General features: G+C 37.4%; 1 protein-coding gene and 1 pseudogene across 1 annotated transcript in view; both read left to right on the top strand.

Annotated features, from left to right (window-relative positions):
• FAM227B (family with sequence similarity 227 member B) overlaps positions 1-14,622 on the top strand; it is a 216,648-nt gene that overhangs the window by 183,183 nt on the left and 18,843 nt on the right. Inside the window, exons 12-13 of the mRNA XM_062205873.1 lie at positions 2,858-2,946; positions 9,972-10,134. Of these exons, the coding sequence (XP_062061857.1) occupies positions 2,858-2,946; positions 9,972-10,134 (252 nt within the window). The remainder of the gene's footprint in view (positions 1-2,857; positions 2,947-9,971; positions 10,135-14,622) is intronic.
• Positions 4,879-6,172, top strand: LOC133770155 (protein PRRC1-like; annotated as a pseudogene).

Here is a 14,622-nt window from a genome sequence, read left to right as displayed (position 1 = left end):
CAATATTTTTTAGATTTCTAATTTCTTCTTCTTTTCTTTGATTTGCCTGTTTCCTTTCCTGTTCTCTGTCTTCTAAGTCTGATATTCTCTCTTCTGCTTCGCCCATTCTGTTTTTAAGGCTCTCTAATGTGTTTGTCATTTGATCTATTGAACTCTTCATTTCATTATGATTTCTAGTCACTATCAGAGTTTCTTGTTCCACTAGTTGTTTCATTTCATTTTGATTCCTCCTTAATATTTCACTTTCACGAGAGAGATTTTCTATCTTGTCCATGAAGGATTTCTGTAGTTCAAGAATTTGTTTTTGAGAACTTGTTAATGTTCTTATCAATTTTTTGAGATCCGTTTCTTGCATTTCTTCGATCTCATCATCTTCATAATCTTGAATTGGGGTGTCTTTTTCATTTGGGGGCGTCATAGTTTCTTCCTTGTTCTTGTTAGCTTGGTTTTTGCGTTTGTTGTTTGGCATGTTGGAGATATTTGGTTTCTTCACTGTGGTGTTTTTTCTTGTTACACTATGGCTCTATATTAAGTGGACTGTCTGCTTTCAGTGGAGCCTTAGAGGCTTGAGATGAGTGTGGACTGAGAGCTGTGTTTGGTTCCTCAGGGTTGAGGGTGTGTCAAGGATGACACTCCCAGGTTAGGCGTGGTAAATCTCTCTTTCTTTTTTTGATTTAAAAGGGCAGTAATTCCGCACAGCTGAACGTAATTGGAGGTAGTTAGCAGGCAAATGATATACCCACGGGAGCCAGAGATCGGAAGCTCTTTCCCAAGGACCACACAGGGAATCTCTGCTGCCCTCAGTGTGGGCTCCAATTCTCCTGCAGTCTCCCACTGGGTTGCCAAGTTAGATGCTAATCTCCTGTTATTTCACCCCTCCCCACAGAGTCAGGTTTTTCTGCTAGGCTCAGGGCTGGTGCAGACCTGAGGTCGCCCTGCTTATGACGTATGTCCAAAATGGCGCCTGCTCTGTCTTGCTCGCCTGTGAGAGGTGAGCGGAGAGAGAGAAACTTGTGTCCGTATCAGTCACTTTTTTTATTTTTTTTTTCTCTCTCTTCTAGTTAGCCTGGTGAACTTTTCCCCACGGAGTTTCAAGCCTCGTTCCCTCTAGCCTCCTCTTTCCGCTTGCCTGCTGGTATCTCGGGCTATGGAGGTTCGGCTCACCTCGCGTTCCAGCGCTGGTGCGTTGAGTCTGCCGCTGGTGTCCCGAACTTGGGCTCCCATGCTCTCCACGCAGGTCCACTGTGAATCACTAGTTCCGGAAGAGTTTCCTCTGCTGTTTCATCCCCTACTCTTCCTTGACCCTGCAGTATCTCCACTTATATTAAACTTTCTCTCCCCCCGGACTAAGTGTGCTTCCTGCCTATTCCGCCATCTTGCCGCCTCCATAAGTAAATATTTAAAAAAAAAAAAAAAAGAGTGGCCATACAGGAGCCAGTGCTGTGGTATAGCCGGTACAAGTACAGATTGCTCTAGTACTGTAATCATGATGCATAAACCATTCACATATTTAGTATGAAGACTAAAATATAAAACAGTTTAAAATGATGACTATGTTTTTTATTATTCATATCTTTGGGGGGGGTGTGAGTTTTGTCCAATTTTTTTCTCTATATTTTTCTCCTTAAATTTCTTTGGTTTGTGTTTTTCATTTGTGTCTCACTTTTTGTGTCTGTTGCCATTACTCCTAGCTTACATTCTTTGCTTGATATTAATGTATATTACTTTCTGTTTGCAATAATTCTGCAATCAGGATCAGGTGACCTGAAAAATAAGTGTTTTATTGTGTGTATAATGAACATGAAGTAGAACTTTCTTTTTATTCTTAAAATATACCTGTTCACAGAAAATTAGAACTTGATATTGCATAAATATGTGTTTAACAGTAATTCAAAGTAAAGATTAAAATTTTAAGTATATAGTTTGTTACCTTTCTTGCACATTCTAATTCTACCTTAATCTAACCCTGGTACTACTCAAAATTTAAAATATGTATTCCAATAACCAATCCTTTAATTTCTGGTGGAGACAAATACCTGTCTCTAGTATTTCAGACTAATGACTAATTTCTGAATGTCTGATATCAAAAATTAATCAAGTGACTTTCCTCAGCTCTTAAGTGTTTGTCATTAATATTACAATCCTAGATAGAACTAACCTACGTAGTCACTGATAATCAGTACCAGAAGCTACAGTAAACCTCTCAAATAGCCTTTTCCTCTCTACTCTGTGTCAATGTATATGTAATGCCTAGCTTTTGCTTTCAGTCTTATTTGCAGTATTGATCTAATCACATGGTTTCCCTTTCTTTTGGAAGATTGCCTCAGTATCCTTGTGCATATTAATGCTGATTGGAAAGAAAGATTAGCAAATCGTTATTTCTCTGTGTGTTATCAGAATATGGGAAAAGTGGAGTCTGACATGCAGAGAACCAAGCTTCCTACTGTACTTACCTGGAGGGTTATGGAAAGAGCTCTGGACTTAGACACAAAAGAACTAGATCTGCTCTCTATGCCCCTACTATTTAATAAACAGTGGCTTAAACAAGTTGAAGAATTTTTTGTACTTTGGTTTTCTCATCTTGAATTATAGGAAATGATACAGATTTGTGGGGATAACTTGAGATCATAGATATCAATGAATTCTATAAACTCTAAGACCCTACTTAGTTAAGACATGATATAAGGACATTCATTTCTGTAAGCAGGACAAGTTACAACAATGTCTAACCCTCTATCATCCATGTTAACTTCTCTCCACATTTAGGGTACATTGCTAAAAGGAAAAAATGAGTATCAATGCCTTTTTTGTGAAGAAAAATATCAGATTTTTACAAATGTGTTATTTCCTGTTTTAGCTATAGACTTCAATACAGCAAAAATTTTAAAGAATCCAAGAGCATATACAACATCCACAATCAAGGAAGACTCAAAACCAACAATAAAGGTTTGGAATATAGTAATTGTAAAAAATGTTCTTACTTGTATAATTTTCAATATAATTGAAATTTGCTGGTTTCACATAGGCAATGTTGGTTATAACATTCTCAACACATGTTTTAGGAAAAAATAGTTATTAAAGAGGTTTATTTTAAAGGATTAATCTTAATAACAAAAATATGAAAATATCTCCATCTCCAAAGAAAAACTCATAGCATTTATCTCTTCCTCACAACACTTCCTGTCATTGGTTCTCCTTGATGTGACACACAGATTTCTTCTACTGTTTTCACATGGATGTGATCTCAAAAAGATCAAAGTGGCAGGGAAAACTTCAAAGGAATATCAGTATAGTTGACTGTCCTCACATCTTAAGCCATGGTCCCCATAACTGATATCTACTGTGACACTTGAGTATTGAGTGCTTAGTTTCTCCGTGTTCTTGAAGTTGCCTTGCAAGCAAAGATCTCAGGGACTTGCTGCTTTGTGTTTTTTTAACCAAGATTTGATGAGATTATTGGCTTGAAATTCTGGATCTTGTCTCTTAATTTGTTAGACATTTAGGTTTTACATCTGTACGATGTTTATTGATAAAATTTTGTCTAAATCATCTAGTTAATTCTGGCCATTGTTTAAAGTCAGAAATTACAACTATGTAAAATCTACTTTCTGAAAGTCACTGTTCATATATTTCCTTAGCATTAGTATTTCAGTTTTATAAAATCTCTTCCTATCTTTTTCCAACATTTACAATGCTGCCAAGGATAGTTTGTAAAGTAGACTAGAAACATGATCTGAAGAAATCCATTTTGGGTTGATGACAATGTCACCCCATTTCCTTCTGGGGCAAGATTACTAGATTTAGTAATCGGGAAAATGTAGTAGGAATTTATATATAATCTTCATGAAGCACTGTAATCTCTTGTATTTTGTTCACTGATTAAAAAGAGACAAAAGCATTTGTAATTGACTAAGCAACTTTAATCAAAATGAACACTCTCAAAATGATAGAAAGTCTATTGGAGATTCTTATTTAGTAGTACAGCATATTACTACATCATTGGGCTTCTCCCACTAAATTAATCAGCTTTGGCTAACATTAAAAAAATCATCGACTGGATAGATTAAACAACAAGAATTCATTTCTGACAATTCTGGAGTCTGGGAAACCCAAGGTCAAGGAGTCAATCAGTTTGGTTACCAGGTGAGGGTTCTCTTCCTAGGTGTGAATGACCTTTTGTTATCATTGTTGTATCCTCACATGGCAGACAGAAAGCTCTTGCCCCTTCTCCTAGTAAGAACACTAATCCCACTGTAGATAAACTCATCTAAAGCTAATTACTCAAAGACCACCCCCACCTCCAAATACCATTACAATGGAAATTAGAGCTTCACTATATAAATTTAGGAAGAGATACACAAATTCTTTTTCTTTAAAGATTTTATTTATTTATTTGACAGGTAGAGTTACAGACAGTGAGAGAGAGAGAGAGACAGAGAGAAAGGTCTTCCTTCCATTGGTTCATTCCCCAAATGGCCGCAACGGCAGGAGCTGCGCCAATCTGGAGCCAGGAGCCAGGGGCTTCTTCCTGGTCTGCCAGGGGGTACAGGGGCCCAAGGACTTAGGCCATCTTCTACTGCTTTCCCAGGCCACAGCAGAGAGCTGGACTGGAAGAGGAGCAACCGGGACTTGAACCAGCACCCATATGGGATGCCTACACTGAAGGCGGAGGATTAACCCACTGCGCCACAGGGCTGGCCCCCAGGGATACACAAATTCAATTCATCTTGGAGGCAGGGAAGTGCCCAGGGAGCTCCTGTCAGCATCTTCCTTGTCTCCTGCTATCTGCAGTGTGACACCCTGACCTCCCTACCCTGCACTTTGTAACTGCTGTTCAGGAGTTCACTCAGGACCCCAGTATATCATAATTAGGGGAAAATGATAAAAGAGAATGAAGTAGGGATAACATCGCCTGGAACTCCTCCACCAAACTCTGCAGGCCTGGCTGCTGCTGTCACCTCTGCCATCCCAGTTCCTTCAGCTACACCCAGTTATTTTTCTTCTGCAAATGTGTCCTCTATGGAGTCCTTGCCACCACACATGTATTCTATTCCTCTGCCATCCCTTGCCCCTGGCAGACATTCAGCACCATTACCTTTTGTGCCACCTTTCCCAATTCCTTCAGTCCCTACCCTTGAGACTTCTCTACCACCTTCTGTGTCTTTATCACCTGCTGCTGCTTTCAGCAATCCTCATCTGTCCCACTTCCCACCTTCAACTTCTGCTCCAAGTGCTCTTGTATCTGCACCCACTCTGGGTCCTCCTGTATCAGGATTTCTGTTGGTTCAACTCATAACATTACAAGGGGACATGCAAGAAGATGCCCCTGATGTCATCCTTTTCTGCCAACTCTTATTATTTTGCCAACTCTTACTACTCAGCAAGCCAGTTGGACATCTCTGGAATAAAGAACTGCAACCATGTTGGCCATTGCTTTCTCAAAGGAACACGAAGATCTTAGAATCAAACAAAATCAGGATGAAGCATCTGTTGGTGGAATCTGGGGTTTTATTAAGGGTGTGGTTGGGAATCCTATGGTGAAATCTGTGCTTGATAAGATGGTTTGGTTGATGAGTACCAGGCTGGATACTGGCATGGCTCCATATATAAAATCTGGAGGTGAACTGGATATTGTAGTGATCTCAAAGAAGTAAAAGTGGATGTTGTCTGTGATACCTTCCAGGAGGTCTTTGACTTCGCTGTGGTTGTAGGTGAAGCTGGACAGTCCAATGCTGCCCCACAACCAGTGGTCACAGCTGGTCTAAAGGGAGCCCAAGACCACAGAGATAGCTTGCGTAGAACTGGAATGGTCCACAAGAAACTGTCATGGAAAACTTCATTGCAGAATTGCTGACTGACAAATGGTTTGACATTGGCTGTTTGGTGGTTGAAGATCATGTATAGGGCATTCATCTAGAAACATTTACACAGGTCATACCAGTGCCTCTAGTCCCAGTACAACAGGCTCAGAGTCTGACTCCCCAGGAATACAACCAGGTGGTCAGGATTTTTGGTGACAGTGGGCGAAGTCCTGAATAACAATTTTACTCAACATCAGCTGGACTGATTGGCACATGGCTTCACCATTCTGTCTCATCGGCAGATGATCTACAGCACAGCCAAAGCAATTGCAGGCATGTATAAGCAGCACCTGCCCTGTAGGACCGTGTGAGTGAGACCTGTAAGGGAGACCAAGATTTTTCCTCTTTGGAAAATTTCCATTTAAGACTTCTTAAATGAAAGCCTCAATGAATCTGACAGTTTTGATCATTTTCCTGTAGGCTGCAGTTTTTCTTTTTGTAGAAAGACATGGTGTTATTCTAATCAGTAAAAAGAAACAGATCCTTTAATAGTCATGTAATTACATGTCATAGTTCTCAAAAAAGAAAATATACAAATATATTTATAGCACAATTTAATATGCCAAATTTGTGGAGACCGATGTGTGCAAACTTAAACTCTTGATATTTACTTGATTATTTTGTTGTGTAAAGAAAATGTTTATTGATTATTTCTTTAAAAACCTCAATTCATAACGTGTAGGATCTACTCCATGCTAATGAGACAATAATTGGTGTACTTTGATTGCTATTGGAGCCCACATTGTAAAAACCTGTAGACGAATGTAAATACTTTAAACAGAAAATCAAAATGATGAAGGACTTTTAAATAGAAAGGAAAAGATTCTGGAAGCCATAATAACTATTTTACAATAAGTAGAGAGCTACTATGGTGCATAATTACACTTTTCCTATGTGGTTCAAAAGAAGTGTAACTCTTAGCAATAAGTGAGAGTTATGGGAGACAGATTATAGCTCAACTTTTTGAAAAATAAAATTTACAAGCATCGGAATTGTCCAAATGCTTAATGGGTGCCTGTGGGTTCCCTGTCACTGAAAGTGACATTGGATGTGAGCATTAGCAGAACGTTCATTGAAACCTCAAAAATCAAAGTTTAGTTTTCTGTTCGTTGTCAACAATTACCTTTTTAAAAATTAATAGAAAATTTGAACACCAAAACTACCCTTTGTACTCTCTAGTTCATCCCTGATGCTTCCAAAGTCTACAGAGTTGCTTGATTCTTCAAATCCAATGCTAAGTTGACTTTTGACTGGAAATGTCTTATTTATGGAATCTTAAAAGTTCTTGAACAAATTTCTGCTATTATCTTTTGTGAGAAGAATGGAAGCTTTGGGATTTCTGTCATTTTGTCCATTTGGCATATCTCTATCAAGATTCTTTGAGCAACTTGGCAATTGGTGCTTTAAAGAATCTTTTTTAAAAATGGCTCGGTATCCACAAAGCATTAGATTTTCATTTAATACCTAATTTTGCTCTTGCTCAGTTGAAGTATCCTTAAAAATAATAGATCCTCATAGAGGAAGAAGAAGCTATAAATTATGGTTTTCCCTGCTTTAATAGCTCATAACTGAAGAAAAATAACAGAATGTCTATTTCAAAAAAATAACTTTATAGTTACAATGTTTATTTTATATTACCCATGGAAGAATCAGGAAAAGGGCAACAAAACATATCTACAGACAGGACAGCTATTTTTAAATCTAAACTGTGCTTGGTTTTACATAAATTTTATGGGAATTTAAAAATTTTTAAATTTAATTTATTTGAGAGACAAAGAGAGAGAGATTGAGACATACAGAGAGCTCCCATCAGCAGATCCACCTCCCAAATGCTTGCATTAGCAATGGCTGAGCCAGGTCAAGATGGGAACTCAACCCAGGTTTCCCACATGAGTGGCAGTGACCTAACATGTGAGCCGTCACCTGCTGCCTCTCAGGGTATGCATTAGCAGGAAGCGAGAATCTGGAGCAAAGCTGAGACTTGCACCATGACACTCCAATATGGGATTGGAGTGTTCCAGGCAGCCTCTTAACCACTAAGCCAAATGCTTTCCCCTGCATACATTTTAAAGATCATACTAGATATAAGCTGATGTGAGTTACTATGGAAAATTAAGATTAAAGAAATTATATATATATATACATATATATATATATATATATAACTGAAACATGTCTGATGTTGACATTATGTTTTCACCATCAAAGAATTGCTTTTGATTATTATGGTCTCATCATTTCAAATAGCTTTGAAGCATTTGGGAATTCTGAAACACATATTTTTATAAAAACCCATAGATCGGCCAGCGCTGTGGCATAGTAGGTAAAGATTCTGTCTGCAGTGTTGACATCCCATATGGGCACCAGTTCGAATCCCAGCTGCTCCACTTCCATTCTAGCTCTCTGCTAGGGCCTGGGAAAGCAGTAGAGGATAACCCAAGTCCTTGGGCCCCTGCATCTGCATGGCAGACCTGGAAGAAGCTCCTGACTCCTGGCTTCAGATCAGTGCAGCTACAGCCATCCAGCCATTGCGGCCATCTGGGGAGTGAACCAGCGGATGGAAGAACTCTCTCTCTCTCTCTCTCTCTCTCTCTTTCTCTCTCTCTCTCTCTCTCTCTCTCCTCCCTCCCTCTCCCTCTCCCTCTCCATCTCCCTCTCTGTAACTCTGCCTTTCAAATAAATAAATAAATCTTAAAAAAAAAAAACTATAGGTTGAAAAAGTGATCAGAAGCAAAAGAAATTCAGGAGAATTGTATGTACCAATAAAAATGAAAATAAAAATCTTTATTTCCCCACAGGAAATGGTGTTAATAACAACATCTCACTTTGGCATTACAAAGATTGAGGAAACTTAAAACACAAGTAGTTGCTATACTTGTCTCCCATCAAAGTCAATAATAAGATCTTGGAGTAACTATATTTATGTCTGTTGTTTTTTAATAGAATTCTTGATCAACTATTTTTTCCAATAACACTGTGATTCTATCATCTCACTGCCTTCTGGTCTCCATATTTTGTCTTCCTTTTAATTTTTAAATTTTTTTATTTATATAAGGTGAACAAATTTCATGTATTTCATATATAAATTTAAGAGTATAATGATATTTCATACTCTAGTCTCCCTCCCTCCCTCCCATACTTCCCCTCTCCTTCCTCCTTCCTTTCTCATTTTTTCTTTTAATTTTTACAATGATATGCTTTCAGTTTACTTTATAATCACTAGCTTAACCCTCCACTAAATAAAGAGTTCAACAAGTAGTAAATAGCAAAACCACTGTTCCTCAAGAATATACACAAGGGCTATAAACAATAATCAAATCTCAAAATGTCAATATCACCAATATATATTGTGTATTTATACTCTGTATTTTAGTTACCTCAAATCAGGGGAAATATATAATATTTGTCTTTTTGATACTGGCTTATTTCCCTAAACACAATGGTTTTCCGTTGCATCCATTTCCCAGATGTCCATCAGTTGATGACTGGATAAAGAAAATGTGGTTTCCATACACACACACTGTGGAATACTACTCTGCTGCAAAAAAAAAAAAAAAATGGCCTCCATTGCTATGCTGAGAAGTCAGCTGTTCATATTACTAAGGCTCCCTTGTATGTAATGAGTTGTTTTTCTTGCTGCTTTTGAGATTTCCTCTTTTTCATTAAATACTGCGTCTAAGATGTGTTTACATATGAATTTATCCCATTTATAGCTTACTGAAGTTCTTGGATATGTTCTCATATAATTTGGAAATTTTGGGATATTATTTCTTTACAGTTTTTCATTCCTCCTTTTCCTTGCTCTGTTCATTTTCTTTAGCACTTTTTCTTTCTTTTCTTCAGAATGAATAATTTATTTATCAGTACTCAACCTTGATGATAAATCAAAAAGTTAGAAGAGCCTTATTGAATATACCCATAGATTCATACTTTGGTAAAAGTCCTTTAATTGAGTCAATTATTATATAATATACATATATTTAATTGTATTTATTTTAATACTTCAAATGGTAATTTTATTTATACTTATAATGAACTTATATTTTATTCACAGTTCTTTAGAAATATAAAAGTAGTCATTGACTTGATGTTTTTTTCTTTCTCTTGCAGTCTCATTATATTAGCACTGGTCCAGAGTTTTATCGTATTCTCTTCAATGTTGGAAGTCAGAGTCCACTAATGCTACATTATCTTAAGAGGCATAATCTAACTGGGGTTTTCAAAGCCCTTAAACAAACCAAGATTAAACTCACTGCAATATTCCAAGAACCATATCCTTTTTTAAGTTCTTCTTTAATATGATATTTATAAAGTATTCAGTTTGTACTAGATGCCTCAAGGAAGAAACAAATTGCATACTTCTTTCTTATTTTTGAGATAACATATTTTTAATTTACATTATATTCAAGGGCTTAATGGTTCAGTCAATAGTGAGTTCAACAAATGAAAAGTAAGACCATACTTCAGCAAGAATATAGGCAGGTAATAAGCAATAATCAAATGACTTTTATTTAACATTTACTTACACTCAAAACTATTGTAGTATGTTTGACTAAAGTGATTTCTCATTTAACTCTGAGGTTGTGGTTTTTGCATGTAAAAATAAATAAATAAATAAAACCCAGGAACTTCAAAAACTAGTATACTTAGCTCACTGATAAAAGGAGGTGTTCTGAAACTTTACCATTCAGTGTTAAGTTTCAAGCACTTTCCGAAATGTGGTGCATGGGCTTCTCCAGAGAGAATTTCAGACATGTTTAAGCTATGGAATCCTTCGTTAAAAATATATCAGAAAACTCAACATGTAAAATAACAAATGAATGACCTTGCTGCAATCTTGATTGTAGCAAGGATAGGTGCCAGGAATTCTGTTTACCTATACTCCTGTGCATCTTCTGTACAATACCTCTTGGCCAAGGCCCCATGGGAGACTCAGATGATTGTCAAAGGGATCTAATACAGCTATGAATGTTGAAAAAAATAGGACTCCTATTTATATCTATATCTATCTTTAAAAATAAAAAGGAAGTTACATTTGACTAATATTTAATAAAGGTTCTCTCAGCTGATAGTTCAGTCTGCCCTGTACTATTTTGAGGGATGATGATGGTATCTTTACACTTATGGTTTTTTTCTTTCTTCTCTCCTTCTTTCATCTTCTCTCTCTCTCTCCCTCTCCCTCTCCCTCTTTCTCTTTTTCTTTCTATCCCTCTTTCTCTCTATCTCTCTCTCTTTATCAGAGGTAGGGAGACAGTGAAAGAGACAGAAGCAGAGAGAGCACCCATCCACTGGTTCAGTTCACTCCCCCAATGCTTGCCATGGCCAAGACTGGGCCAGGCTGAAGCAGGAACTGGGATTTTAATTCAGTATCCCATGTGGCCAATTACTTGAGCCGTGATCAGCTGTGTCCCAGGTCTTCCTTGGCGTGAAGCTGGAGTCAGGACCCAGTCACTCCAGTATGGAAAATGGGCATTTTAACCAGCATCTTAACCACTAGGATAAATGCCTACCCACCCAACCCCCTTCCATGCCGTGTTATTTTTGGAATATCACAACATATTGCTGGTTACTTTGGGTTATGAAGTAGATTCACAAATTACAGCATATAGTTTTAACGTAATCAACACTCATTAATGAATGGGGAGCTTAAAAAGACTCCTAAAAAGAAATTTTAGATGATGTTAATAGTTATAATGCCAAGAACAAATTTTTTAATACATGAAATTAGAAGAAATATATTTTTCTGATTCCTGGAAGAAGTTCCTTTTCAACCATGCTAAGAGAAGAAATCAATAAGTTCCACTAAGAGGTAGGCAAAAGAAGCTATTTGAAAAATGGATATGCATCATTATTATAAACGATGAATCTCAGTTTATGTTTTCCTTTTCAATATTAGATAATGATAGTTGTTTTAATTAGCAAGACATTTAAAAGCCAACTATTTAGAATATCATTATAAATATCTACAACGTAAGGACAAAAAGATTTGGTGTACCATTAATAAATAAGTTAAATTTAATTTTTAAAATACCTTTATTTCATATCACTGTTTTATATTTTTATTTTATATATAACAATATACATAATATATTAATATTGATTTGTGTATTTAATGTATTAATTCAAAATTATACCTATATCAGAGTATGCTCACTTGTCTTTTACTCATGAGATACAATATGAAGAAAATGTAGAGATCACTTCTCTAGAAGTGTTCTCAGGACCCTACCCAGGACACTTTTTCTCCTGCATTTTAGTCAAGACAACCTCCACAGCCAGCGCCGTGGCTCAATAGGCTAATCCTCTGCCTGCGGTGCCGGCACCCCCGGTTCTAGTCCCGGCCGGGGCACCGGATTCTGTCCTGGCTGCTCCTCTTCCAGGCCAGCTCTCTGCTGTGGCCCGGGAGTGCAGTGGAGGATGGCCCAGGTGCTTGGGGCCTGCACCCGCATGGGAGACCAGGGGAAGCACCTGGCTCCTGGCTTCCGATCAGCACAGTGCGCCGGCCACAGCGCGCCGGCCGTGGCAGCCATTGGAGGGTGAACCAACAGCAAAAGGAAGACCTTTCTCTCTCTCTCGCTCTCTCTCTCTCTCTCTCTCACTGTCCATTCTGCCTGTCAAAAAAAAAAAGACAACCTCCAGTGTCTCACTGACCGCAGACACCTGGAATTTATTTGAACCACTCTGGAACACAAAGAGAGACAACTGACAGATTAAATTAGTCTGTTCTCAACCTTGTAACTTAAGTAAGAATGCAAGAATTCTCACCAACCTCAGACTAGGTCCAAAACAAATTTGTTAAAATGTTTAGAAGTTAAGTTTGAAAGGTATCTAAGGACTATCATATTTTATTTTTAACTAGTTTTTATTCTGATTATAAAAATAGCGCTCTTTATGTTGGCATTTCTTATGGGCACCAATTTGTCTGACAGGTATGCAGGGATTCATACCCGCAGTTCAAGTAGAATGTGGAAAGAGTGAGACTATGTTTTGGGGCAGGGAACACAGGAAACAGAGCTCTAAAGTGTAAATCTTTTACAAGATATTTTCCTGTAAAATTTTGAAAAAAGTCATCATTAGGAATGTAATGGATCTTTCCATGATGTTTCCTGAGATTATAAAATGCAGTACCCACTGACAATATATAATGTTTCTAGATCTTTTTTTTAATTTTTCTACTTGAAAGGTGGGGGTGGGGGCAGATCTGAAAAAGAGAGATCTTCCATCTGCTGATTCACTCCCCAAATGCCCACAAGAGCCAGGGCTGGGACAAGCTGCAGCCAGAAACCGAGAACTACATCTGGGTCTTCCTACATTAGTGGCAGGAACCCAAGTACTTAGACCAGCATACGCGCTGTCTCCCAGGTACATTTATTGGAAGCTGAATCAGAAGTGTGGAGTAGCCCGGACACCAGCCAGGTACTTTGAAATGGAATCCTGGCATCCCAAGTGGCATATTAACCCACTGCAACACAACATCTGACCCTGACATAATGTTTAAAGTACACTTTTAAGGAAAATAATAAACATCTTTATTAAGTAATTACAGTAAGTCATTTAAATATAATTTTTATGAATGCTCTTTGAATTTCTTCTCTTAAAATTTGATCATTTAGTATTAGAGTTGTGAGTAAAATGAGAAAAAAGCATGACTTCCAGGACTCAGAACTGAAAGTGTCATGCAACTTCTAGCTGCGCAAAATGTGTTTAGAGCTTCTACTACTCCCTTCACGCATTGGTCTGTGTATTTGTAAACCACGTTATGCCCTTTATGTGTTGAGGGTAAAATAACAAAAAAGTATGTCCAAATCTAAATATTCTTAACATGTAAAATGTAAATTTAAAATTTATCTTAAAAATTGAAAATTCAACAAAACATTGGTGTAAACCTAGAGACTGTAACATATATCTCTGACATGAATGTCCACATTTTGTTGCAGTTTAGAAAACTATACTCAATGCAGTGTCAAGATGAGTGTATTATGTACCATAAACACATATACCCTCATCATGCTCTCACATACTAGTACACAGTGTTTTAGCACGTAATGCAAAAACTATCCAGAGATGGATTATTTGAACTCTACAATTGAAAATAGTGTGTGATATATCAACATTACTCTGCATCAAAAAAAAAAAAGACTTCTACAAAGAAATCATCTACTATGAATTATCTATGATGTGGAAGATGCAGCAGTCAATAGTGAAAAAAAAAAAAAAAGAAATGGAAAACATTCTGAGACTCCAGAAAGGTCATAAGCTCTGTATAAATATAACAATATAACATTCCATCTTCACACAACAGGACCCAGCAGAGCCTCTTTAGAGTCAGGTGTAACTTACCACTTTTATGGGTGTAAAGATGCTTGATAGCCTGCATCAGCCATGTACACATAGATTTCTTTCTATTATGTGAATAACAATTTCTAACTTGTTACTAAAGTTACTGTCAATCAGTGACTAGTTAATATATATTAAGGAACTGATGATACAATCACTTTTTTTTAGATTTTTATTTATTTATTTTAAAGGCATAGAGGAAAAGAGATGGCCAGGGCTGAGTCAGACTGAGCCAGGAGCTAGGAGCTTCCTCCAGGTCTCCCACATGGGTCCAGGGACCCAAGGACTTGGGCCATCTTCCTCTGTTTTCCTACATGCATCAGCAGGGAGCTGGGATACACTCACAGTTTTTAAAGATGTATTTATTATTTGAAAGGCAGAGAGAGAGAGAGAGAGAGAGAAGGAGAATGAGAATCTTCCACTC

Source organism: Lepus europaeus, chromosome 11, assembly GCF_033115175.1.
Source record: "Lepus europaeus isolate LE1 chromosome 11, mLepTim1.pri, whole genome shotgun sequence".
Classification (NCBI taxonomy): domain Eukaryota; kingdom Metazoa; phylum Chordata; class Mammalia; order Lagomorpha; family Leporidae; genus Lepus; species Lepus europaeus.
Note: the sequence above shows the minus strand (reverse complement) of the source record. Positions and strands in the feature narration are given on the sequence as shown.